We start from the raw sequence: 25,850 nt of genomic DNA, 5'->3' as shown, positions 1-25,850 counted from the left end.
CCGGTAATATGTGTAGAGAGAAGAGAGCCTGAAATCTAATTCTGGGGGAAAAGCCACATTTAACAGGCAGGCAAAGAAAGAGAAGTAGAAAGTGCTGAGATGTTGTCTTGGGTAAGATTTTCCAAAAGCATACTCCGCGATGAGAATTTTTGTGCAAGTGATTTATTTAAAAAGTTCTACCAGGAGAAACTAGTAAAGGAGTGGGAGAAGCAGGAGAGGAAACCAAGCAAACATGTGATTTCAGGAAGAGAGTAGTTCAGCTTGATTCCTCAAGGGAGCCCTGGATGTAAGTTGTGCCTCAGATTTATCCAGAAACAAGGGAGCTGGGCCTTTCATATACCAACATCCCTCAGCTGTAGACTAGGGCTTCCCCTGGGAGATGTCAATTCTCAGGCACTTCGTCAAAGCAAAGACTCCAGTAGCCTGAGGACAGTACTCAAAAAAAAAAAAAAAATCTGGAAGGTCTAATTATTTGGAAGAAAAACCACACACCAAAGACCAGGGGGTGTGGGAATACAGAGTGTGTGTGTGTGTGTGTGTGTGTGTGTGTGTGTGTGTGTGTGTGTGTGTGTGTGTGTGTGTGTGTGTGTGTGTGTGTGTGTGTGTGTGTGGATTGGGCAAACACTTCACACACAAATGATAAAGAGGATGATAAAGAGGAATGATAAATGATAAAGAGGAATCCATGGTACTGTGCACTGCCATTGTCTCCTATAGAATACATTGACTTAGATTGCTTGGTGACTTTGTTGAGAGTATCTTTAGGGAAGTGAAAAGGAAGCAGAAGCCAATGGTAGTGGACTGAGGAATGAATGGAAGGTGAACAAGTGGGAGGAGGAATGCTGAGAGCTGCCCTATAGTTTGGCCAAAAAGGGAAGGAGAGAGATACGGAGGGCTGCAATTTTAGAGGGTGGAAAGGTTTGCTTGTTTGTTTCAATCCTGAGGGAAACCTGATTATGTCTGAAGTCCTAGGGGAAAGGAGCCAGTAGAAAGGATGGTAATTGAAGGAGTGAAGTTTGGGGAAGGTGGGAAGGATGGATCCAGGGCCCAGGTTAAGCCAAGGTATTAATATGAAAGGGAAAACACTTCTTCCTCCTTACGAACGGGGGATGTAACACTCAGGATGCTTTCAGTTACAAGTAATAGGAACAGCCCCCCACTCCGTTTAAGGTAGTTTAAACATGAAAAGAGGGGGAGTTTATTGGTTTACAGAATTTAAAAATCAGAGGTAGAATGATATTAGGTGTGGCTGGAGCCACAGGCTCAAACGATGTCCGTCTGAACTTGCTCTCTGTCTCAGCTCTGCTTTCCTCTGGACTGTCTTCCTCCTCAGGCAGGTTTTCCCCTCATAGATAGCAAGATGGCCACCAGAATTCCAAGCTGGCACTCTACCAGCTTCATAATCCTAGCAGAAAAAGATCATAGCTTTCCCAGTAATTCCAGCAAGTGCAATAGGGTTGTGTCTCATCAGCTCAGCTTGGGTCACCCAATGCCTATCTATCGTATAATAAAGAATTTGTCTGGTCTTTGTCCCATGTTCCTGGCACAGAGCTTTTAAAATACTTGGAATTTCCTCAGTGACAGATGTGCCTGTCATTCGTGAGCCCCTTAGGTCACACCTGAGTTTCTGCTGACAAGCTGACTAATGGCAAGCCCCTACATAGCTTCAGGATGGGGTCACCAGAAACACCAACTTTGTGACTAGAGGGTTGGGATTTTGAGCCAGTTTGACCTCCAGGGAGGGGAGGGGACTTGGAGATTGAGTTCAGTCACATGACAGTGATTTAATCAATCATGCTTAAGTAATGAAACCCCTAATAAAAACTTTGGACACTGAAGCTCAGTGGGGCTTCCTGGTGGGTGAATACACTGATGTGTCGGGGGCTGGGGGTGATGTGCCCCGACTCTGTGTCTCTGTGGACCCTCCCAGACCTCTCCCTATGTAGCTCTTCATTTAGCTGTTCCTGACTTGTATCCTTTATTATAAAATGTAATCATAATTGTAATAGTAAGTATAGTGCCTTCCTGCATTCTGTGAGTTGTTCTAGTAAATTATCAAACCTGATGGGGGTCATGGGAAACTCCCAGATCCGTAGGCAGTTGACCAGAAGTAGAGATGGCTGGGGGACCCCACTTGCAGGTGGCATCTGAAGTGGGTGCGGTCTTGTGAAGGAGTGAGCCCTTAACTTGCGGGGTCTGTGCTAACTCTGGGCAGTCAGTGCCAGAAATGCACTTCAGTACACCAGTGAGGGTTGAAACAGAATACTAACACTGAACAGACAATTGTGACTATGAGGAATAGATTATGCTGATTGGTAAACACTGGATCACGTACCCATCACCTGAGGTTGGGATGGGCTCAGCTCCAATCAAACTCCATGGGCTGAGCATGGCAGAGGGTGGCTCTTCAAAGGAAAACTGGAGTCTCTGACTGAAGGGGAAATGGTTGCTTGTGGGCTTCTTCTGGAGGTCATCTTGACCCTCCCCCACCCCAAGAGATGGAAATTTCTCTTATTTTGTCCTATTTTCTGGGATGTCAAATTCAGCCTTGGTGCTTTGACCAGAACCTCCTACCCTCCAAGAAAATCATGCTTCGCTCAATCAGAACATTTTGACAGCTGAAGAACTCCACCTTTACTCAGGTTCTGCCTCTGCTACTGCACACACCATTTCCCCTAATTCTGCCAATCTTCCTCCCCCTGGTTTCAGGCTTCAGAGTGTAGCCTCCTCTAGGAAGCCATGCTTGACTAACACACCTAGGTTGTCTCTCAAGTGCCTTTTACTTAGGAGCTTTTGTGTCACATTCACAAAGTGTTTCCAACTGGAATGTCTCCAGTCACATCTGAGTGACATGAGTGTGATAAGAGTTCTGTGTTTGGAAGGGCATCCAGGGCCAGTATGGGAGAGGTAGGACTGGATGCAGAGAGGAGACGGGTGCAGGGGTCCAGGAGAGGGCTGATGCTGACCTGGCCAAGGCAGTGCAGTGCGGTTAGTTCCAAGGAGAATGTCCAGAAAGATTTCTGAGGAGACACTGCCAGGCTGGCTGGTGGGGAAGAGTGAAGGATGCCCTTGAGCTTCCAATAAGTCTGTTGAGTGACACCAACAACAAGGCTCTGGGTCCTAGTCCCCAATTTGCCACTAAATTGTGGGTCACCCCAGAACCTATTTCAATTACAGGAGACCCCATCTCCTTTTAGAAGTCAGAGATACAAAAAATCTTAGAGATCATCAGGTTTAACCTCTTCACTCATCCCCATTTTACAGATAATAAAGCAGAAGCCCCAAAAGTTACAGTGACTCACCTTTATTTTTTAAATGAATGTGAATACAAAATTTGCCTTCCATTGAAAACATCGAGAAACTTAAGCCCAACACAATGCTTAATTGAATGCTCAACTGAAATTATTCAACAAATTCTTCTTTCAACAAATACTTCTTCACCTAAGCATTAGGCACTGTTCCTAGAGTGAAAAATAAGTTCTTACTGTCAGGAGCTGGTGAGACAGAAAAAAAAGTAAAAAACCAAACCCCCAAAACAAGCAAACTACTGAGATAATTTTGGATATTTAGATGCTATGAAGAAAATCAAAGAGGACCATTGATAAGAGAGTGACAGAAGAGGTGACATCTGAGGTGGGAAGATGAGAAGGAACAAGCTGTGGGGAAATCTCTAGGGAAGAGCATTCCAGGGAGAGGGAAGAACATTTGCAAAGATCCTGAGGTAGAAGCAATGGTGGATGTTTGTGGAACAGAAGGATGGCCAGTGTGGCTGGGAGAGAGTGAGGAAAATAGTACTGAGATGGGGGTCAAAGATCTGGCAGAGGCCAGATCATGCATCCTGTGGGCCACAGGGAGGACTCTGGATTTTCTTTTTAATAGTAGGTTTATTGAGATATAATTCACCTGCCATACAGTTCACCCATTTTAAAGCAGGAGTTTGGATTTTATTCTAAGTGTAATAAGGAGTCATTGAGGGAGGATTCATTTCTGAATCACATTTAAAGATTGATCTGGCTGCTGTGTGGAGGATGGATTTGACAGGTATTGAGGATAAGGACAGAAGCTGGGAAACCCATTGGAGAGGTCATGAGGTAACCTAGGGGAGAGGTGATCCCGGTTTGAACCACAGTATTGACAGTGGAGATAGAAGTGGTCACACTGAGACTTATTTTGGAGAGAGAATAAGTGGGACTGGGTAATGGATAGATGTCAGATGAGGGGAAAGGAGAAAGGTGGTGCCATGTATTCAGATGTGTAGGGAGAGTGTGGGAGAATACAGAGAGTCCGGTTTTGGATATGTTAGGTTCATAGCATCACAGTGGTAGCACCCTTCGGTTTGGAAGGCTCATTAATATAGTTCAAGTGTAAACATGCACAGAGGCCTACTGTGGCCAGGCACAGAGTATACGGAGATGAAGGAAGCCCAGTCCTTGCCCTACTCAAGTCACTCAGTCTCAGACAAGTGAAACCAAGAAATATGTCTCAGGGTACCAAGTGCTGTAAGGCAGACTTATCTGTTAGGGTGTATTTGGCTGCAAGTAAGAGACAACTCTGACACAGTCTGGCTTAAACAATAAAGACATTTGTCATCTCACACCATGAGGAGTCCAGACTTCTAAGATCCTCTTCGCTTTGCCCTCTTCTGGATTTTGGCTTCATCATGGACTGGGAGCATGATGGGCACAGTAGTTCCAGGCTTCCCATCCAGACCCAACAACTTCCAGAAACTGAAGGATGTCCATCTCGTCAGGGTCTCCTTAAAAGTGAGGGATCCTCTCCTAGAAGCCCTCCCCAAGGTAGATATCTTCTTACCAATCATTAGCCCCAAAGGAATCACACACGTAACCCTAAACAAACCCCCTGGCAAGGAGAATAAGATGAACAGAAGTGGGTTAGCTCTGTCAGGATTTATTCCTGGAACTGGGGAAAGGGCCACCTGAACAGAATCAGGGCCCTGACTGCAGGAAGATGGAAAAATAGTTGTTAAGCGGGAGCTCAAAGTGTCTGTCATAGAGCAGAACGAACGCACTGCTGGGGAGACCAAGAAGGTTGTTTGATTTCAAGAGCATCCTTTTTAAAGAGTTCAAGATTCTGCACAAAAAACTTCTTTAACTGTAATCACATAAAAGAAATGTTTGCGAGAAAAACCTCTCCTTCTCCAAGCAAATTACAGCCTCCTAAAATCAGAATTGTTTTCCACTTTGTCCCCACTCCCACCTTGTACACTTGCTTTTTTTTTTTATAGTGGCCAAACTTCTTTCATTTAACACTGCTCACAAGCATTTTCACAGGTGGTTGGCTCTTGTCTCTGCAACCCTGAGCCCAACATTTCATCTAGTGGCTATGTCAAAATTTATGCTACTGTATACACGTACTGGGCATTTGTATTCATTCTGCTCTTTCACTGTGATATTGGTCATAAGCATGGCTGGACGTCTGGAGAAATTCCCTGCTATCAGTCTTGTTCTTACAACAAAGTTAGAAAAATACATCCCTCAGCCTCCTCTGATACAAGAACACTGAAATATGATGATCTAAACTTCTCCAATCAGACACATCCATGTGAGCCTTTGAATTTGCCTGGCTTTGGGGGTGGAGAGTAGAGAAGGTCACTTTCTTTCTTTTTTTTGCGGTACACAGGCCTCTCACTGTTGTGGCCTCTCCCGCTGCGGAGCACAGGCTCCGGACGCGCAGGCTCAGCGGCCATGGCTCACGGGCCCAGCCGTTCCGCGGCATGTGGGATCTTCCCGGACCGGGGCACGATCCCGTGTCCCCTGCATCGGCAGGCGGACTCTCAACCACTGCGCCACCAGGGAAGCCCAGAGAGAAGGTCACTTTCTTGATGCAAAAGTGGCTTCAGTGCCATAAGCAGTCACTGTTACAGATAAGTCTAAATCCTGGCATTTAGTGTTTGGTGCCAGCAGCAGTAGCAGCGGTTTTCTTATCAGATCAGTTCTGTGGCTTAGGAGCTATTTCTGCAGCCCGCCCCACAAGTCTATAAGCTGCCTACCGCTTGTTTTTGTTATTTATTTATTTGGCTGCATCGGCCCCTAGTTGTATCATGAGGGATCTTTTGTTGTGGCAAGTGGGCTCTTCATGGCGGCACACGGGCTTCTCTCTAGTTGTGGTGCGTGGACTCAGTAGTTGTGGCACGTGGGCTTAGTTGCCCCGTAGCATGTGTGATATTAGTTCCCTGACAAGGGATCGAACCTGCATCCCCTGCACTGGAAGGCAGATTCTTAACCACTGGACCACCAGGGAAGTCCCAAGCTGCCTACCACTTTTAAACAAATCCCTCTCTTCTCAAACCAGCCCCTGTAAATTCTGTTATCTGCAAATCAAGACTCCTGACTATTACAGAGGATGCTACACTCAATAGCTCTACAAGAAATTTTCTCCCTTTGGACTCTTTTCCGAGCACTGTTTTGCAAATTTCAGTCATTCATGTTCACCTCTCCCCAGATTTGCCATATATTCATACCACCCATTTTATCTACCAAGTATTGTTTTTCAAATTGATTCATTTTTTCAACTCAATATTTACAATGCCAGTCTTTCTGTCAAACTAATACACATTAAAATAAATATAGCACCACTAAAATAGTAAGCATCTGTTCAAGTACCAACCCCCAAAATCTCACATCCTGGTGGTGGCCAATAGTGTCTTAGGAAATTCCCAGGAGTTTCCCAAACTCCTCTGAGCTTAACAAGGGTGTTTGTGTGTGTTAAAAATAAATATAGTTTCCTTGCCTATGCCCAGACACTACTGAATCATAATCTCCAAGGGAGGAATTAAGGAATCTATTTGAAACAGACACCGTCAATTGAGTCTGATGAGTTTCGGAAACATTAATCAAGGTTAAGCAGCTGCTATTATCATCCCAGGGTGATGAGATGATGGATGTTAAAGTTAAAGGTCATCCTTGCACTCATTCATTCAGTCAACAGACATTTATTGAGTACTCACTGAGTGCCCCGCCCTGTGGTAGGAGCCAGGGACACAGCAGGAACAAGAAAGACTCAGGCTGCCCTTAAAGGCACTAGAAGTTTGTCTCTCACCTGGTCATCTATAAAATTGGGTGGGCGGAATGACGATCGAAGGAATTACTCTCTGGGCTGCTGAGGGTCCACAAGGGTGGACGGCAAACTTTGTCGCCTCAGGCTGTGAGCCAGGAGCGGGGGTATTTGAGGGTCAAAGACTGGGGGACCTGGAGGCTTCTGGAGCCCTTTTCTGTCTCTTGCCCAGCTCATTTCCTCTCAGAGCCAGATGTCAGCATCTCCTTATGAAGTAGATACTACTATTCCCATTTTACAGATAAGAAAACAAAGGTTCAGCGGAGAGATGGGTCATACTAGAGCCCCACCTCCGAAAGATTCCCAGGACGGTCTTCCTCAGCCAGGCCGCAGGGCCTGGTCCTACCTCCAGCTGCGACACACGGCCGCCAGATCTGTCGCCAGACCCGCGCAGTGGGTCGCACTCCAGGGGGTTCGGGGCCAGGACGCTCCGGAGTCATCCACGCCGGGACAGCCGCTTCTGCCTCAAGGAGGACGGGACCGTGCCTCCAGACCGGGCCTCGCCCTCCCACGCTCAGTGCCAGCACAGCTCGCCGCCCTGGGAACTACAACGCCCATGAGCCTCCGGGGCGTAGGTGCGCTGTGGGACGCTCCACATCGCCCCCCGGTGCCACCAGAGAGAACTGCGTGGGCCCTGAGCTCGCGAGGCCCGAGGGCGCCTTGGAAACCTTCTCTATCCTCACCCAGCCGAGAGCCATCAGCACCTTCCTGGACGTCTTACGTCCCGCGCCCGGAAGTTGACGGGGCCATAGAGATTGGGGGCTAGAAGCTCCCAGACTTGCCCTCTCGGCTCTCACTTCCGCCGGAAGCGACTTCCATCCACAGTTGCCCTTTGCTTACTGCACGCGCTGCTGCCAGTGCCCGGTCCACACTAGTCCGGGCACCAGTACGACCACAATGGCCGCCTCGACCCTGCTGCGCGCGACGCCCCTCTTCAGCGGTGAGGGGGCGGGGAGGGCGATTGCGGCCCGGGTTCACGTGGGTTCTTCTGGAGCGGCCGGGCTCAGACCCCCGCCCTGACTCCAAGCCTCTGCCCCGGCAGGTCTCGGCGCCGGCCCGACCCCACTGCTGAAGGGTCTTTTGCGGCCGCTGAAGGCCCCGGCATTGCCCCTCTTGTGCCGCGGCCTGGCTGTGGAGGCCAAGAAGATCTATGTGCGCGACAAGCCCCATGTAAACGTGGGTACCATTGGCCATGTAGACCACGGCAAGACCACACTGACCGCGGCCATCACGAAAAGTAAGCAGGGTTGGGGTGGAGGCTTCCGGCAGCGCCCGCTCTGCTGGCGGGACCTGGAGCCAGGGAGGTGGAGCCCGCGGAGAGGCTGCTAGAGGTGTTTAGTGTGACCCCAGGCGCCAGAACTCGGGCGGAAAGTAGGTTGCAGGATGCAGGAGACAGATTTCCCGTAGACATGAAGAAGTTTGTGATGCATAAATTGGGGGACCCCGAATGGCCTACCTCCAGCGCTGGGGAGTGCCGTGTAAGCAGAGGTGTTACCCTAGAGTAGTCACAGGGATGGCCCTTGAGGCCCTATAAACCTTTCTTTCTGACCTGAAGTTACCTCTGCTCCAGGAGTTGAAGGAGGGCGTCTCGGAAGCTTGCTTCTCCCAGACTGTCCTTTGTTTAGGTAGGAGGGGTCCAGGGGTGTGGCCTGAGCCCCTCCCCTACCTGTGGAACTTCAGCTGAAACGTGTGTTCCCTTCCTTCCGTTAGTTTTAGCCGAGGGAGGTGGGGCCAAATTTAAGAAATACGAGGAGATTGACAACGCCCCGGAGGAGCGAGCCCGAGGTATCACAATCAATGCCGCCCATGTGGAGTACAGCACCGCTGCGCGGCACTACGCCCACACTGACTGTCCTGGTCATGCAGACTACGTTAAGGTGAGAGCTGCTGGGGACAGGGCCTGGAACTGCCTCCCCTCGGGAAAAATGTTAGGCTTGTGGGGAGGAGGTTAAGATACTTGAGATGTATGGTTTTGAGATCATGGATCTGGGGGCCTGGCCAGTCACAGCAGGTGGTAAGGAGGTGGCTGGGGAGCTGAGGAGGTCACTGACCTACACTGAGTGTTTCCTCTCGTCTCCTCTCCTCTCCCTCCCCAGAATATGATCACAGGCACAGCCCCCCTCGACGGCTGCATCCTGGTGGTGGCAGCCAACGATGGCCCCATGCCCCAGACCCGAGAACACTTATTACTGGCCAAACAGGTACCCAGAGCCTGGGTACGGGTGGAAGGAGGAAGGGGGCGGGGCGTTGGGCCACTCAGGACACCATCTCTATGTCTTTCCCCGCCTACAGATTGGAGTAGAGCGCGTGGTGGTGTATGTGAACAAGGCGGATGCTGTGCAGGACTCTGAGATGGTGGAGCTGGTGGAGCTGGAGATCAGGGAACTGCTCACTGAGTTTGGCTACAAAGGGGAGGAGACTCCGATCATCGTTGGCTCTGCCCTCTGTGCCCTTGAGGTGAGGGCGGGGTCGGGCAGGAGCTGCTGCTGGCTGGGGATGGGGATGGATGGACATCAGAGCTCTGCTCTGAGTCTGGAGACTGGCTCTTGGCAAGTAAGAGGAGCAGAATGGAAGTTTCAGCATCCTGTCACCTCCCGCTCATAGCAACGTGACCCTGAGCTAGGCGTGAAGTCTGTGCAGAAGCTGCTGGATGCTGTGGACACTTACATCACAGTGCCCACCCGGGACCTGGAGAAACCTTTCCTGCTGCCTATAGAGTCAGTGTACTCTATCCCTGGTGAGGACCCTGCTCATTTGCACTCCCTTTCTCTCACAGAAGCTTCACCTGGGGTCCCTGACATCCTGTCCTGTTTCTCCCAGGCCGGGGCACGGTGGTGACAGGCACACTAGAGCGTGGCATTTTGAAGAGGGGAGATGAGTGTGAGTTCCTGGGACATAGCAAGAATATTCGCAGTGTGGTGACAGGTACAGAAGGAAGCCTTGGGACCCAGGGGCTCCAGGTCTCTCCCCTCGCAGACCCCTTGTGCCTTCCCTCTGCCCACACCCTCCTCCCTCCTCCCTCCTCTCTCCTAGGCATTGAGATGTTTCACAAGAGCCTGGAGAGGGCAGAGGCAGGCGACAACCTTGGGGCTCTGGTCCGCGGCTTGAAGCGGGAGGACCTGAGGCGTGGCCTGGTCATGGCCAAGCCAGGTTCCATCCAGCCCCACCAGAAGGTGGAGGCACAGGTGAGGGCTCCCTGTGATGGTGGGCAGGCACCATGGAGAGGCTTCCAGCCACGCCCAGCTCCACCCTCGTTTTCTCTCACAGGTGTACATCCTCAGTAAGGAGGAGGGTGGCCGCCACAAGCCCTTTGTATCCCACTTCATGCCTGTCATGTTCTCCCTGACTTGGGACATGGCCTGTCGGATTGTCCTGCCTCCAGGGAAGGTACGATGTGTATGACAGTGTGGGGGACTTTTCCCTCCTCAAGAGAAGCTGGCTGATGATGCAAGTGGAACTGGTGACGGAAGGGCCTGGATCAGTGGATTTAGGGGGAATGAGTCCTCATCCAGTATTCCTTAGCGTTGGTAGCATTTACCCACAGAGATTTCCCAGAGAAGTTCTTGTGGTTGAGAGTTCCAGTGTATTTTACATAAGAGCTCAGAGAAGCCCTGTAACTAAGAAACTTGTATAACCCAAAATTCCCTAAACATTTTTTTCTCAAGAAAAATGTTAGAAACACTAATCACCAGTCCTTTCCTGCCTTTGTGTATGTTGTTTGCATGTGCCTAACAGCTGGGATGAAGGTATCCCCAGAAGGAATCAACACCCTGCTTCATTTTCCCATACCTTTAACCTCCTTGGTAGCAAACAAATAGGGAATGGAGGCGCCTTGAAGACCATGAGTGGTCCTTGTCTCTGCCCTCCAGGAGCTTGCCATGCCCGGGGAGGACCTGAAGCTCACCCTAATCCTGCGGCAGCCAATGATCTTAGAAAAAGGCCACCGTTTCACCCTGCGAGATGGCAACCGGACCATCGGCACTGGCCTCGTCACTGACACGCCAGCCATGACCGAGGAAGACAGGAACATCAAGTGGAGCTGAGTCTGGACCTCTGCTGGGGCTCTCTTGTGTTCATGGCTGCCCTGGCCAGTGTTCTCTCCTGCCTCTCGTGCCCCCTTCTCAAGGCAGAGGCTGCAGCCCAGCCGAGTTGCGGCTAGACTGACACTTCCCCTGGCCAGAGGGCCACGTGGCCGGCCAGGTGAGGTAGGTCAATAAACTGTTCTGTGAATAGAAAGCTAGCTTGTGTGCCTTGTGTCCTTTGTACACATTGGAGAGGATAAGGAATATAAAAATGGAGCTGGGGCTTCCCTGGTGGTGCAGTGGTTGAGAGTCCGCCTGCCGATGCAGGGGACATGGGTTCGTGCCCCAGTCCGGGAAGATCCCACATGCCGCGGAGCGGCTGGGCACGTGAGCCATGGCCGCTGGGCCTGCACGTCCGGAGCCTGTGCTCCGCAACGGGAGAGGCCACAGCAGTGAGAGGCCCGCGTACCGCAAAAAAAAAAAAAAAAAAAAAAAATGGAGCTGGACACATAGCTTGGTAGAGATCCCTGAGCCATTTAAACTGAGTTCACCTCTCTAGCCTCAAGAGTTCATCTATGGTACAGGGTGGAAAAGCTCCTGTCTTAAAGCTGTCACTACTGCTGTGACAGCTTGAGATCAAGGCAGAGAAGCTAAATTAGGATTGAAAGCTATTCTAGTGAGCTTTGTATGATTGATTGCCTAGCAAAATGCTACATATAATAGGCTATATTCTGGATATCCTACTGGGAGATACCGGGAAAGTGGTTGTAGCTTGGGCCCAGTTCAGGTGCCAAACCCACCTGGTTTCCTCTGAGTAGTTACTAGGTTGTTCATGTCTAGCTACCTTTATTTAAGCTTGATACTGGGAACTGTATCTTACCCAGCACATAAAATATACTTGGTAAATACATAATTTGCTTGATGGGTTATCACCACCACATCACTAATTCCAAACAGGAGTGAGAAATTGTAGCATGAAAGTTTCATTTTCAACATTTACTTATATTTAACATTAACAAGGTCTGTTTATCAAATACACAGGGAGTAAAATGCTGAGATTTGGGGGAATTCCCCGGCAGTCCAGTGGTTAGGCCTCTGTGCTTTCACTGCCCAGGGCCAGGGTTCAATCCCTGGTCGGGGAACTAAGATCCCACAAGCTGCATGGCACGGCCCAAAAGAAACAAAAAAATGCTGCGACTTATAAAAACTTGAAATTACCGGTTAGATGCTGACCCCCAACAAAAAAGGTAACATTCAGCAGGGATTAATGGGCACCCTTTCAAACTTGGATCCTGACAAATGAGTATATTCAGGACCAACCACCTGTTCACAAGCAGCTCATAGAAGGGAGGGTCTTGGGCCTAACCTGAGAGCTGTTTTGAGAAAGCCTGATCTGTGATTCCAGAACGAGGCAAACTTGAGAAGACCAAGGAACTTCATGAAAAGTACTGTCCAACAGTAAAGTGAGGTTACTTGTTTTACCCTCTACCCTCTTCAGTGTCCAAGGTGAGGCTGAAGGGTTTCACAGGATTCTTGATGGGAGAGGAGGCTTAGTTCCCTTCCAACTTCAAGACTTCTGCTCTTAGGAATAAATTATCGAAAGGGCTACTCAGGAACGCCTGCAATTACACCTCTCCCAGGACTACAGGAACCTGTCTCCATCTGCACCGCAAACATCAGGAGCCCAACTGAAGGCTTTCCTGCTCCTGTTTCTTCCATCATGACTTGCCTCCCAACCCCAACGGACAGCTCCAGTCACTTGGAACCCCAGACCCGCCCATTTTTAACAACCAGTTAGCTGTTACAGATAAGCCCTTTCTCTACTCACCTCTTTAAACACCTCGCCTGTCTTCCCCAGTGCCATGCCTGCCAAATACCAGGTTTCAGATACTCACACCTGGGAATTCTCCCCCAATATCTAACTTCATTCTTCCTGCCCTGGTCTCAGCCAGTTTTCTCTGCCTATAACTGAACACCAGTCCCATCCTCTATCCTCTAAGCGTGAAATCTTCACTTTATAGACAAGAAACCAAGGCCAGGTCCTATAGTAAGAATTCCAAACCATCTCTGAAAGAAACCCCTCTTCTGCAGCCTGTTATTTCTCCATCCCATACTTGCCTCCCCTCTTCCTCATTTAGCTCCTGCTCCCCTCAGCCTGGCTCCGTTCAGCCCTCTCCCCACTTTCACCAGCAGCTTCATCTTATAGCTCTCACCCACACCCAAGACCTCTCAGCTGTGTACCAGTCAGGCCCTTATTTCCAGTGGCCCAAAACACTAATGTACTTTTCAGTGTAAAGAGGTAGACATAACTCATGAAGTACTTATATTAGAAATGAAGACCTCAAACCATACCTATGAGGCCAACTTTGAGGGGAGAAAACAGCCACAGAGACTGGGTGACCTGGGTAGCACTTACAGAGCCAGAAAGGCATCTTTGGGCTGTACTGTTACACTGCCCCACCTTGGGAACCACGTAAAACTGAGCTGCGATCTCACTATTCTCCAAAGAGGAAACTATAAGCGGGTTAAGTTAGTTTAAAATTTTATTTTTTTTAATTTTTTTTAAATATTTTTATGTAATAAAAAGTAAAAGTCCTTGTCCAACCATCCTTGTGGGGCATCTGTGTCTCTCACGCAGGTCATTCAAGTTAATGGGGAAGAAAGAACAGGGGGCCCAAGTCTGAGGTTATAAATAATAGAAAATAAAAGATCTTCGTCTCCAGTGGGGGGGATAGATGAGAGGATGGAAGGGCAAGATGGGGTGGGGATGGGCAGGGGCACAGCAGGAACCCCCCACCCCCGCTGGACCCCGGCCCTACCCACTTTGAGGCCCTTCCCATTCAAGGTGCTTGGCAGGAATTCCCCCAGCTCCCCCTACCCCCGGGGGGAAAGGGGGATTGGGGGGCTGGGACTGGTCCGAGCTGCTGGGGGAAGAGACATAGGTCACTCTTCCCTCCACTCATGGAGGTCTCAGGTCGCGGCCAGGACAATCTTCAGTTCCCCGGGGGGTGGAAGGGGAGCTGCTGGGAGGGATGAGATTGAACTGGTTGGAGGGGAAAGAGAAGAGAGCAGGAGCATTAGAACCCAAGCAGCTGTCCCTGCATCCAGTGCCGTCCAGTGCGGGGTGTGGGGCAGTGCTGGTAGGAGCGCCTCCTCAAGGTGTCTCATGGGGCTGTCAGAAGCACAGATCAATCGCCGTTTCCCAGTGAGCCAGAGCCCTTCCTCATGTGCCCAGCTCAGCCCCCCACACCCCAGCCTGGCCCTGTCTGCTGCGCTGACCTTACCTCGGCTAAGTCAGGAGACAGTCGGGGTCACTGAGAGCTGGGGAGGCAGTGGGGAGGGGGGCTGCTGGATCACAACTGAGCGAGGACGGAGGGAAGCAAAGGACAGAGCCAGGAGCAAGCCCCTGGCGGCGGCGACTGTGGCTTCTGCCCACCCTACATACTTCACAGATAGGTGCAGGTCGGCAGGCGCCCTGTGGGACAGCCCTGCCTCCAAGACCCCTCACTCCCCACCCAGAACCCGTGCATCCTGCCCCACCTGCAGCCCATCAGCTCTTCCATGCCAAATTCCCCCAGCTAACGAGAACTCACGAATCCTGTCATCGGCTCCTCCTGGAAATCCAGGCGCCTGGCCAGGCTGCTCACCTTGGGGGTGTCCGATGTAGGGATAGGGTGAGGGTGTGGAAGCTGAGAGTGCAGGCACCCCACTCTGGGGCACCGCGCCTTGGGGGGGGCCCCCATGGCTCTGGGGTGGGTGCAGCAGCATCACCTGGGGCGGGTGGGGAGCCCCAGGGTGAGGGGGCGGGGCTGCTGTGATTCCAGTTTGGACATGGGCCTGCAGAGAACAAAAAGCAGCTGTGAGCACCTTTCAGACACGGGCTCTGAAAATCCCAGTGTCAGGAGCCTGAAGTGAAAGGTGCACCGAGGGTTCAGGTCCTCGTGGCAAGGCAGGTCACGTGGGCTCTTACCTGGGTAACATGGGCCATGTTGGTGAAGCCGTGGGGCAGCTGCTGGTGGGCATGAATAGCATACACAGCGGCTGGCTGGGGGAAGCTGCTCTGAGGGGACTGCGCAGAAGGTCCCGGCGGCAGAGAGGGCGGCGTGCCTGTCAGGGCCCCTGGGTGGTACAGGTTCTGCTGTGGCTGTCCACTGGCCAGGTGTGGGGCCTGCCCCGCCTGGTGCTGTCAAGGAGAGGTGGAGAGTGAGTGCCACTTCCTCCTCCGGTCCCCCAGCCTACCACTTGCTGACCCCTGGTCCTCCCTCCCGGCTGGGGAATGACCCCTAGCTTATCCCTCTTGCAGCCACCCATTCCTGCCCCACCCACTTGGAGCCCCCATGGCAGGCACCTGGACGGGACTGGGGGCTGCATGCTGGGACTGCGGCTGGCTCCCAGTAGGCGTGGTGGCCGGCTGCGGCTGGTGGGCATGGAGCTGCGTGGCATGGTGTGGATAGGACTGGTGAACAGTGGCTACAGCAGGAAAGGGGGAGAGAATCAGGGCTGAGCACACTGGAGGGGGCGGAGGAGCACAGCCTGGAGGGGGAGGGTACAGAACTCACCATAAAGGGCTTGAGGGGTGGGCTGCTCTGCAGAAGGGTACTGAGGGGTGGAGGATGACACAATGGCCTGGGGATGGCTCCCCGACGTCAGCATGCGTGGGTTGCTTTGAAGCATGGGGGCAAACACCGGCTGGAGGAGCAAGGAGAGGAGCGGTCGGCACAGCGGAGGGCTCGGGAGGCACAGCCTGCTGCCAAGCACCCTGAGCACAGCGCTACCCTGGTCTCATCACGACCACCCAGCTTCCTGCTCACAATAACCCTACTAAGCTTTTTTCCTTATAAAGTGTAGCACTACTAAGGCCCAGGGATCCGCTGCCTTGCACAGGCCTTACCAGAGCCAGGACTGAAGCCCATGTGGGACGCCACCACCCAGAACTCTGCCTGCCTCCCCTGCCAGCTCCCGGCGTCTGGGAGGTGGAGAAGACAGGCTTTCTAAAAAGGGGGCGCTGCACCCCTCTCTCCTCCCGCGCCTCAGTCACCTGCGAGGGGTAGTGGGCCATGGGCTGCATCATGGCGGGCTGGCCTGGGAACTGCTGTGGATTGTAGGGGATGTAGGAAGAATAAGGTGTGGCAGCCACCAGAGGGGGGCCAGCAGCGGCGGCAGCCTGCATCATCGGAGGGGCTGAGGCTGGCTGGTGTTGGTCCGAGCGCTGGGGGGGCAGGGAGCCTGCCAGTGGGGGGAAAATAGTGCAGAGCTCAAGCTCCATCTGCCAGCAGGCACTAGGCAGTGCCACCGACTGCCCCTCCTGACCCTGCTCACCTTTTGCTCCCCGGTACTTGCCCTGCTGTCCAGGCACTGAGTTGGACACAGGATATGGATACATCTGAGGTGCCTTGGAACAAGAACACAGGTGAGACTGAACGACTTGCTTATAAATGCTCAGAACAGGTGTGACTCGGTCCCTCAGGTAGCCCAGCCAAACCTCTTACCCTGGGCCACCCAGTCTCTTCTCTCACCTGAACAGCTGGTCCCATGTGGATCTGAGGTATGTAGGAAATGTACTGCGGGCTATATAGCCCACTCTGGCCTGCTGTCAGCACCGGGATGGAGGGAGTTGAATGAGTCCGGGGCCCAGGAGAAGTTGGAGTACTGGTGGATTTATTCTGTGAGACAAAGGAGGACATGTATAAGATATCTTAATGACTTTCGTACCACGCCCCCCGCCAATCAACAGCATCCATGGAGTGCTGTGCGCCAAACACATCCTATGCTTTATCTTGGTTAAGCCTCACGTCAAATCCTATGAGATGAGCTTTCTCAAGTTATAGGTGAGGAAACTGAGACAGAGAGGTTAAGTGGCCTAAGATCACAAAGCTTGCAGGCACAGAGGATCATGCTGAGTCAGGGCCCGTGCTCCTAACTACCAGACTCTGTCACCTCTCGCTGCCTGACAGTCAGGTGCTCCTCCTCCAGTGCTCTAGCACCCTGCTCCCAAGTCTCCCTCATGGAAACCAAAGCCCACATTCCCTCATCCCATCTCACCACAGACAGCAGGGGCTTAGTGGGATTGAACTCCTTGGCATTAGGGTTCAATGTTGACTTCTTCACTTGTCTATGAGAGAAAAATAAAGTAAATCCTCACGGTTTCCCCTCATCACCCGATACCCACCCAGCTCCCCACCCCACTCACTCAGCAACAGGGCCCTCATCCTTGTCATCTCCCTTGATGAGGCCCACTGGGGGGCTACTGGTTTGGCTTGGGCAAGGCGGTGGGGGCTGATCCGGCCCTTCGGCGCCTCCTGCTGGTGGCAGGGGTGATTTGTCCTCCTTATCCGATATGGATTCTGTCTTGGAGGAAACAGGGGACCCCATGGGCTCTGAAGCCAAAAGACTATCAACCTCCTTCTCCTTCCCTTTGGCCTCCTCCTTTAGGATCCGGGGAGGAAAAGGATCCAGGCTGGTCTCAGGGGAGCTACTGGGCTGAAGCTGGAAGGAGAGAAACACATACACAACATACAGAGTACTGTCCAGTCCAGACCCCAAGCCCACCTTCCTTCCTCCGTCTTTGCTTGCTCTCACCTCTTGGTGCCACCCAGTGCCTAGTCCATAAACCCCCTTCATCTCTATCCTAACATCCTAGCTCATTCCCACACTTTTCTCACCTTAAACTGGGCCCCAAATTTTCTCAGTTCTTCCAGTTGAAAGCGTTTCTGCTCGTTCTGAAGGCCAGGGACTATGAGAAATACCAAAAAAATATATATATATACATTTCTTTTCTCGAAGGTGGCTACATAGCATCCCAAAGGACAAAGAAACCACGGAAAAAAAGAAGAGCTCTTTAGAACCCTTTAAGTTAGGATCAAAGGGCTGATACACATTATCTTTTTCTGAATTCCAACAACTTTTCTAACTGAAAGGCTGTCCTAATCCAAGGGGTATTAGACTCTGAAAAAAAAATCCTCACCTTTCCCTGCTATTCGGGACAGCTCCTGGGACTCCAGCGTTCTCCCAGGTTCCTTGGCTGGGAGTTCTTTTACTGAACAAGAAAGTAGAGATGCATGAAGGCCCTTCTCTCCAGAACCACACTTCCCACTGTCCACGGCGTTCAAGCAGGTGGCTCTTACCATCTGTGGGTGCCAGTGAGATCTTTGGAGAAGCTGGGGAAATGGAGCCTACTCCAGGATCCCCAACTGATGATGTCACGGGGATGGAAGCTGAAGAGGTCGGTACTGCTGAGCCGATGGGAGGCTCAGGACAGGAAGCTGAGATTGGGGCAGGGGCAGCTGACTTGGGAGAGCGTGGCGGGTACATCCGGCCTACTGGAAGAAAAGGGAGAACGACGTGATAGTCACTGCTGGTCAATAAGCAATGGGTACCGGGGACTCACCAGAAACACCAAGAAAAGTTGATCCACAAGGTCACAAACCTAAATACTTAGAAGGGCAAGGCAGGTAAGGTAAGCAGGTAAAATGGCTTCATGGGTACCATGAAAGGCTGGAATGCTGAAAGGGACAGGCATGACTCAATTCCAGCCAACCAGAGCTATGCAGCAAGACAGGTTCAGTGTTGGCAGAACTTTCTGTATTTCAAAAGAACGTTAGAAATTTCCTGTTTTCTCCTGTCTTAAAATGTTGGTAACTAATTTAAACAAAACACATCTGCCAGCCAGACACAACCCATGGATTGCCACGCTGGGATTTCTGCACGAGGGAAACTGAAAAATTATATACTAAAAAGCATAAATCCAAGCCTCCAAAACACCTTTCATCATATCTTGAAACTGTCTCCCATCCCAGCATTCTAACAACTGACACATTTACATCCCTTCACAAATATCTATCCATTTCTTCACATACCACCACTGGAATCTTACCTGCAGGAGGAGGTGGAACAGAAGCTTCTCCAGAAGGCCTGCTGCTGGGGGAAGACAGAGTCTTGGCACCTCTCAGAGGCCGCTGTGCCTTAGGGGACATGCGGGAAGGGCCTAATTTTTTTTTTTTTTTTTTTTAAAGATGGGAAAAAAGAGGCAGAGTTCCTGCTATTACATTACCATCAACACACCTTCCTTCTAACCCATCTAAATCCTTTTAATTGTCTTCCCCACCTCCTTACCTTCCTGTTCCCTGCCCCCAACAAGTCTGCTTCATAACTCACCTCCATTGATACCGCGTGTCTCAGAACCTGGGCCAGGGCTGCTATTGTCAAGATGGTGAGGGCCACGAGGTGGCAAAGAGCTAAGGCCAGGCCGGCCACCCCGAGAACTACTGCATCGAACTCCTCCCCGGGGACCTTCCCGAACTCGTTGGGGTAGAGGGATATACTTTCCCTCCCTGGGGAGAGAGTTCAAATAACATTAAGTAGCCACAAAACACATTTCACAAAGATGAAGCCCTCCTCCTAAAGTCCGCCTCCTGCCTCAACACACACACATAACTACGCCTGGCTTTGGCTGTCTGCACTCTTTCACTTGACGAAATGTCCTGGTTATGTGTTCTGTGGCTCCAGGATTATGCCCTTATGTTGCATCAACTCCTGACCAGAACAAAGCAGCCAGTACTCCACAATGCTAGCCCTCCTGACCTACAAGAAAAGTAGTATCACACTGTGGTTTAAGGTGAAGCTTTTATAAGACACTATACACTTTGGTTTCATTTTCATAAAGGGAAGAGTAGAAAAACATATGAATGAATATGCAGAGGAAAAAAGAACATGTATCAAAAAGCTGAAAAAACCTGTCCTTAATCCATAAGCTTTAGCCTTGTTACCTTGGACAAATTATCTAATGATTGTAGACTTCAGTCTCCTAAACCTAAGAACTGGGAATAACTATGTATTAACCTATATGGCTGTGAGGCTTCAACAAGAGTATACCGAGCTCTTGGCCCAAGCCCTGGCCCAAACGGTAAGCCCCACGTGGACCAGCCACCCCTAGCAATCACCTAGATGCCAAGCTGGGGCTCTCTCGCCCTGAACCCTGTCGCTGAACCGCACTGTGCTTCTCCTCCTCGGTGCGCCCGTCGTCGTTCTCCATGGCAATCCGCAGGCGGTACTGGGGGCTCGATTCAATCTCTCGAGCCAACTGGGCTGCACGCAGCTCCCGCTGACGAAATTCTTCTGAGTTGTCCTTCTCTAAGGGCACCCTGAGAGGACCACAACCATCCCAGTGCCACGGGACAAGAGGGGCAAAAGGGAAGACATTTCTATCAGTCCTATCACCAACTCAGATATGTAGGTGTTTAAACCCTTCAACAACTCGGCATGTATTGAACTGGCATCTAGGAGGGTCCCAGGCAGAGCAGCAAGGCCTATCTCTGAATCTGAGGGACACTTAGACACATATATAAATCTGTTAAGGTTTTAGAGGAAAAGTATGGACAAAAAAGCAGTTAATTCTACTCATGGAATCAAGGTTAAGAGAAAAGAGAAAACCTCTGTGGGAGCAGTTCACAGGCAGATCAGGAGTGGGGAGAGGGCAACTCAGCACCCAGAAAAGCATGTACAAAAGCTATGTTCCACCTAGAGACCCACCCGCCTCCTGTTGATGACCCCACACCTCAAGCTGTACCACGTGAGAAGTACCAAAAGACACTCACGTGTAAGAAGAGAGACTGCTGTCGTAGGTGGTCTTTACGCCGTAGTTCTCCTCATTGAACTTGAACATTTCATTGGGGTCCCATCCATTGGACTGAAGGAAAAGGGAGAAGGTTTTAAAACCCAGGAAGGAAAGCAACAATAACCTGTCTTTGTCATCCATCAGATTGAAAGATTAAAAATCTGACCAAATCAAGAGTGAAAAAAGGAACACAGCTGGTGGGAATGTCAACTAGTACCACGGACTGTAGTACAAACCGGCAATATCTAGCAAAAGAGAAGTCTTTAAGACCTAACATCCATTTCCAGGTTTATATCCCAGGGAAATTCTGGCACATGTACATGGGGATACATATTCTAACAATTCACTAAGGTGCTATTTTTAATACCAAAAATAATGGCCAAACACCAATCAGTAAGGAAAGGGATAAATACAATTTGTTGTGTATACATACATGTACATGTATATAAATAGGACAATACACAACAGTTAAGAACAATGACTAGATCCACAGACCAACATGAAAAATTCAAAATCTATAAGCAAGAAAAGTAAATTTTAGACAAATTAATGCAGTGAAATAACAATGCACTCACTAATGAGCAACTTTAAATGGTCACGGTAGTTGTTTTGAGAAAGGAAAATGGGCCTACACAGTACTCAATCTCATCTTTTTTTTTTTTTTTTTTTCAGGCTGGAAAGAAACTGACTTGAAGCAAAGGTTAACAGTTGTCAATCACAGATGATGGAAGAACAGGTATTTTTGTTTTGTTATTTTCTGTACTTTTCCATTGGAATCTAACTGCCATCAACAAGCAATAGTAAAGGAGATCCCCCCGCCCACCCCAGCAACTCTTGGTTCCAAGAATTATGTCGTGTCAACAACCCACATTCTGGCAGCAGAGCTCCCCAGCTCTCAGGTTCTCGGGGAAGGAGACTGTACCATGTCAGACTCCAGGTCGTAGTCATCGCTGTTGCTGTCGCCCCCCTCCCAGCGCTGAAGCACCTTCTCTTTGTGCTCCCCATTCACCTTCGAGTTCATGGCAATGGCTGAATCAGTGAACTTGTCTGTGAGGGCAGATTGAAGATCAGGAGTCAGGTGATATTTCACAGCCTTCTTTCCAACACCCCTCCCACCACGGGAGTAAAGAAAAGTTTTTGTGTGTCAGAGTTTGGGGGGTGGGGGCAAGGGGTGGGGTGCAGCATAAAAAGCCTCATTCTAAGAGTTCAAAAGGAACAAGGAGTTGAAAACAAAGCAAGGAAAGTATGAAGAACCACAACACAGGCTGGAATTCATTCCACTGTATCTTAGACATTAAGACATATTCTCAAGAAGAAAAATCTAGCCATCTTCCTCAGAAATAAAGGAAGATGGTAAAGAGGGGGAGGGAGGAGGAGAAACAAGTCATCACGTTCTCTGCCCTCTACTCAAGAAGTGGGTCTGACATAACACCCTGGCCCAAAAAAATACCTTTAGTAGCATAATTGAAGTCAACATTTCGGAAGTGGACAAGCATGACATCACTTGGCTTAAATACCATGGTGTCCACAATGTCTTCCCGACGAGGGCCACCTGCTGGCTCCAATGCTTTCCGATGCACAGCGTCTACTGCCAGTTCAAACTACAAAAGTCCCATTTCCCAACACCCAAGGGTCAGTATCAAGAAATGTGAAGACAAAAATATGACTACTTTTGTTTTACCCTTTCTAAACTTTCCCCAACACCACATTCTCACGTGCACTGTCTTCTCAACACCAGCCACAGGACTTAGCCAAAGTCCCAAACTTAAAAATTCACATCTTTAAAGTTGAGCATTTTAACATCAAAGTACCGAGCCCTCAAATCTCAAACCCATATCTTTTAAGTGCATGCAGCACTATTCCGGCACAGGCCTACAAAAATGAGTACAGCCACAATGCTGACCAACACCACTCAATTTATATCTGCAATGAGCCTCTTTCATTCTCCTCCTCTTCCTCCCATGTAACTCCAAAGCTAAGCTAATTTGAATACACTGACCTTTGAGCTCAGTGTCTTGAAGATACCTTCATAGGTGGTACCATTCTTTACCTTTACATCACAAGTGGAGCCCTGAAAGGGGGGGGGCAGGTAAGAAGAGTGCCTCTAGCAAACTTATGCATTACATTCCTCAACCTAGGAGTTAGGTACCCACTTACCACAACAGCTGTAAGGAAATGCAGCATTCTGGAATTGTTGTAGACACCCTCAAACACCTGTCAGTAACACAGGAGAGGGACAAATAAAGGAACAGCCAGTCACCATCTCACCTTCCTTCAAAATGTCCACATTCCACTCACACCCACCTTGTACGTGCTGGGCCCCTTGCACTTCTGAACCCATCTGACTATTTCTGCACCTAATCTGCCCTATATCCCCACATATACATCTTTTACGTCTCTGTACCTTAGGCGGGGGGGGGGGGAAGGCACTCACCGGTGACTGTGGGGGTCCCTTTCCTGTGCTTTGTCCCCTGTAAGAGAAAGAAATGAGAAACAAGTTACTTAAATATGTTCAGTCCCTCTTATACAACTGACTTCAAAGAACTTGGTATGCTAAAGCCAGATACCATGTTTAAATGATCATTTAGGGTACAAACCAATTAATTAACAAGATTTTCAAATTCTCACTTTATAGAGGAAGAAACACAGGCATTAAAAGCCATTTTCTCCAAATGCCAGTCAATCATCAACGGCTGTCAATTGCTTTAAGAGCCAATTCAACACAACCGTTTCACCTTCTGCAAGAGGGCCAGGGCTGCATGCTTCCAAGAGACAAATGCTACAGTATTCGACAACAAATAACCCACCCCCGATGTAAAGGTGGAAACTCAGAGAGGGCAGATTTGGAACTACCTAGCTCAGGCATATTATTTCCGAAACAGAAAAGACCATCATTTTTACGTCCTAAACCGTGGAGGGTGGGGGTACTCCCTCTACAATCCACCCTTCTCGACTTCTTTACTCATTCAGCCTGTTACCCACTCTGGGAGGGGTCACCTATCGCCCGGTAACCCTGCTCCTCGCTGGGTGATGTAACCAGCGGTTGAAGAGGGCGATCAGGGGGGCCGTTGGCGGGGCTGGGGGACAGCGCAGCCGCAAAACCTATCCACCGGGAAGCCTCGCCCGGTCTGCGCCTGCGCACTAAAGCCCACAGGCCTCTTCCAACCCCCCCCCGCGATCAGAACCCACTGCGCCTGCGTGTACCTCCACTCTCAATTCCATACACCCACACACAGAAGAAACCGAGTGGGGTGTCCACCACTCATCCAAGAACACCAGGCGATCCCGTCCACGCACACTCCCAGCAGCTGCCCTATATGTTACCCGGGGTTGGAGAATGGCCGGGTCATAAGACAGAGCATCCGCGCACACGTAGGGGAAGAGCGCGCGCGCGCGCTGGAGGTTCCCGACCCGCAGTCCTCCCAGCTTCGTCCCTCCTTCCGTCCCCCCGCCCACCCTGCTCCCCTCCTACTGGCCAGACTGGGAAGGGGGAGGTAGCAACTCGCTCCCAAGTCCCTCCCTCCCCATTGGCCAAACTGTGGGCCGCGCGCCCCCCTCCATTGGCTACGGCCAGGGACCCCTTCCCACAGCTGACTCCCCATTGGCTGAAGCCGGGGACCGCCAGACCCTTCGTGGTAATGGAGCCGGGGACCCCGATCACCTCTTCACCCCCCCCCCAAACTCCTCGTTCCGACGCCGCTGGCAGGATGCGCCCTGCCTGCCCTTAAAGCCCAGGTCCCGAGCCCTGACTAGGCTCGCAGAGCTGAACACGGTCCCTAAATGCCCCGGTGGCCATCCGGGGACCCTTTTCCTCCAACCTGTTTGGACCTGAGGGGCCCAACCCCAGCTTCACGGGGTTTCCCCACTCCCCCTGGCGCCCCTCAAAGGTGGCCAGGCTGGAAGTCCGCCTCGCGCGGTGTCTCAGTCACCTCGGCTCCAGCGAGGTGGAAACCCACCCATGCTCACCTGGCGCTACCGATGGCCGCTGCCCCTGGCCTCTCCTGATGCTGCTGCTGCGGCGGCGGCGCCAAGATGCCCTCAGCTCCCCGGCGGAGCCCGCTCCCGGCAGCGGCTGCAGGCCCCAAGCAGGGGGAAGCAGCGGCGGGAGGCCCTGGGGGAGCCGAGGTGGAGGCCAGGGGCCCCGGGAGGCCGCCGTTGGGAGGGCTGGTGCCCCCGGGAGGCCGGCGGGCCACGGCCTGTTGCGTGGGGGGCGGCTGCTGGGGCTGGGAGGTCTGTTGTGGCGGCTGAGGCTTCAACATGATGGCAGCGTCCGGAAGGGGAATTAGGGGGAAGGGAGGGAGAGAGGAAGCCGGGGCTGGGCCCCCGCCGGAGAGCGCGGGAAACGACGGGGACTGGAAAGCTAGGGACCCGCCGTTGGCGGGCGGGGGCGAGCCCCGCGGTGTCAGGGGTGGAGGGAGAAGACCGCGGTGCGAGGAAGCACCGCGAGGCGGAAGGGGAGGGGGTCTCGCGGGCCGGAGGAAAGCGAGAGGGCGCGAGCCGGCTTGGCGCGCGTGCGCGTCGCCTGGGGAAGGGGAGGGGGAAGAGCGCCCGGGCGGGAGCTCCCGAAGAGGGAGGAGGGAGCGGCGGCGCGAGCTGTCCGCGCGCACCGCGGCGTTTAGCTCCGGGCGGGAGAGGCGAGAATAAAAAAAGGTGAATCTCGCGCCCCTCGCCTTTGGAGTTGGGAAAGAGCAGCGCGGGCGCTCACGCGCGCCAAGGACTTATGGTCTCTAGGTCTCAAGGAGCCCGGAAGGCTGCCGACCGCTGTCGCTTCACAATGAGCGTGTGAAGCGCTGGGGGTGGAGCCGAAGAAGCAGAGAGGAAGGAAGAGCCGGCCGCCCCGCCTAGGCCGCCGGCGTAGCGTCGGGATACCTCCGCAGTCGTGTGAAAAGTCACGACGAAGGGTGCAGTTCTTCCGCCATTTGGGGGCCCATGGGCGGAGTCTTGAGTGCAAAAAGAAATCCCGCGACTAGACCAGGGACTTATCCTAGGCTTGTGGTACGTTGCATGGGGACCTTATCTGCTTTATATAAAGACTGATAGGCATTAAAGTTATCAGTTTGAGTATACTGATCTTTGGGGATAAATCTATGCCTAATTCTATATTATTTTAATGATTTTCAACCTAATGGTTTCTCCATGCC

General features: G+C 51.4%; 2 protein-coding genes and 1 long non-coding RNA gene across 34 annotated transcripts; 1 reads left to right on the top strand and 2 right to left on the bottom strand.

Moving 5' to 3' along the window:
* Positions 1-606: 606 nt before the first annotated feature.
* Positions 607-7,918, bottom strand: LOC309816998. Of its 2 annotated transcripts, XR_014296081.1 has the most exons (4): positions 7,365-7,918; positions 4,598-4,727; positions 3,303-3,461; positions 607-1,405 (listed from the first exon to the last, which is right to left on the bottom strand). It is a non-coding gene; the product is annotated as an uncharacterized lncRNA (long non-coding RNA). The 2 variants fall into 2 exon arrangements; XR_014296082.1 differs by lacking the exon at positions 4,598-4,727.
* On the top strand, positions 7,877-11,314 carry TUFM (Tu translation elongation factor, mitochondrial). The gene is made up of 10 exons (XM_082644888.1): positions 7,877-8,014; positions 8,117-8,311; positions 8,785-8,951; positions 9,171-9,275; positions 9,367-9,531; positions 9,679-9,811; positions 9,895-9,999; positions 10,108-10,259; positions 10,342-10,461; positions 10,944-11,314. The coding sequence occupies exons 1-10, from the start codon at positions 7,972-7,974 to the stop codon at positions 11,115-11,117; spliced, it is 1,359 nt and encodes a 452-aa protein (XP_082501014.1). The 5' UTR covers positions 7,877-7,971; the 3' UTR covers positions 11,118-11,314.
* Positions 11,315-13,621: 2,307 nt separating this feature from the next.
* ATXN2L (ataxin 2 like) lies at positions 13,622-25,484 on the bottom strand. Of its 31 annotated transcripts, none has more exons than XM_082643609.1 (24): positions 24,676-25,481; positions 23,144-23,180; positions 22,867-22,923; positions 22,709-22,780; positions 22,160-22,310; positions 21,632-21,756; positions 20,690-20,781; positions 20,036-20,236; positions 19,251-19,426; positions 18,970-19,080; positions 18,221-18,415; positions 18,061-18,132; positions 17,759-17,829; positions 17,287-17,582; positions 17,139-17,208; positions 16,613-16,759; positions 16,416-16,488; positions 16,135-16,322; positions 15,656-15,785; positions 15,445-15,566; positions 15,067-15,279; positions 14,690-14,933; positions 14,381-14,540; positions 13,622-14,139 (listed from the first exon to the last, which is right to left on the bottom strand). In XM_082643609.1, the coding sequence occupies exons 1-23, from the start codon at positions 24,966-24,968 to the stop codon at positions 14,386-14,388; spliced, it is 3,291 nt and encodes a 1,096-aa protein (XP_082499735.1). In that variant the 5' UTR covers positions 24,969-25,481; the 3' UTR covers positions 13,622-14,139; positions 14,381-14,385. The 31 variants fall into 31 exon arrangements, 28 of the variants coding, with proteins under 28 accessions (XP_082499735.1, XP_082499762.1, XP_082499740.1 ...); XM_082643636.1 differs by having other exon boundaries at positions 14,381-14,417; XM_082643614.1 differs by having other exon boundaries at positions 14,381-14,417; positions 14,744-14,933; positions 24,676-25,480.
* Positions 25,485-25,850: the final 366 nt, after the last annotated feature.

The sequence above is a fragment of the Mesoplodon mirus genome (assembly GCF_964341445.2).
Source record: "Mesoplodon mirus genome assembly, chromosome: 15".
NCBI lineage: Eukaryota > Metazoa > Chordata > Mammalia > Artiodactyla > Ziphiidae > Mesoplodon > Mesoplodon mirus.
Note: the sequence above shows the minus strand (reverse complement) of the source record. Positions and strands in the feature narration are given on the sequence as shown.

Coding starts and splice junctions, on each gene's coding strand:
- TUFM (XM_082644888.1), top strand. CDS start 7,972: ATGGCCGCCTCGACCCTGCTGCGCGCGACGCCCCTCTTCAGCG. Junction 8,312..8,784: donor GACCGCGGCCATCACGAAAA/GTAAGCAGGGTT, acceptor TCCTTCCGTTAG/TTTTAGCCGAGGGAGGTGGG. Junction 9,276..9,366: donor ACTTATTACTGGCCAAACAG/GTACCCAGAGCC, acceptor CCCCGCCTACAG/ATTGGAGTAGAGCGCGTGGT.
- ATXN2L (XM_082643609.1), bottom strand. CDS start 24,968: ATGTTGAAGCCTCAGCCGCCACAACAGACCTCCCAGCCCCAGCAGCCG. Junction 21,757..22,159: donor CTTCAATTATGCTACTAAAG/GTATTTTTTTGG, acceptor CTGCCCTCACAG/ACAAGTTCACTGATTCAGCC. Junction 15,786..16,134: donor TGGCCCACTACCCCTCGCAG/GTGACTGAGGCG, acceptor TTGCTCCTCCAG/CCGGTGTTTGCCCCCATGCT.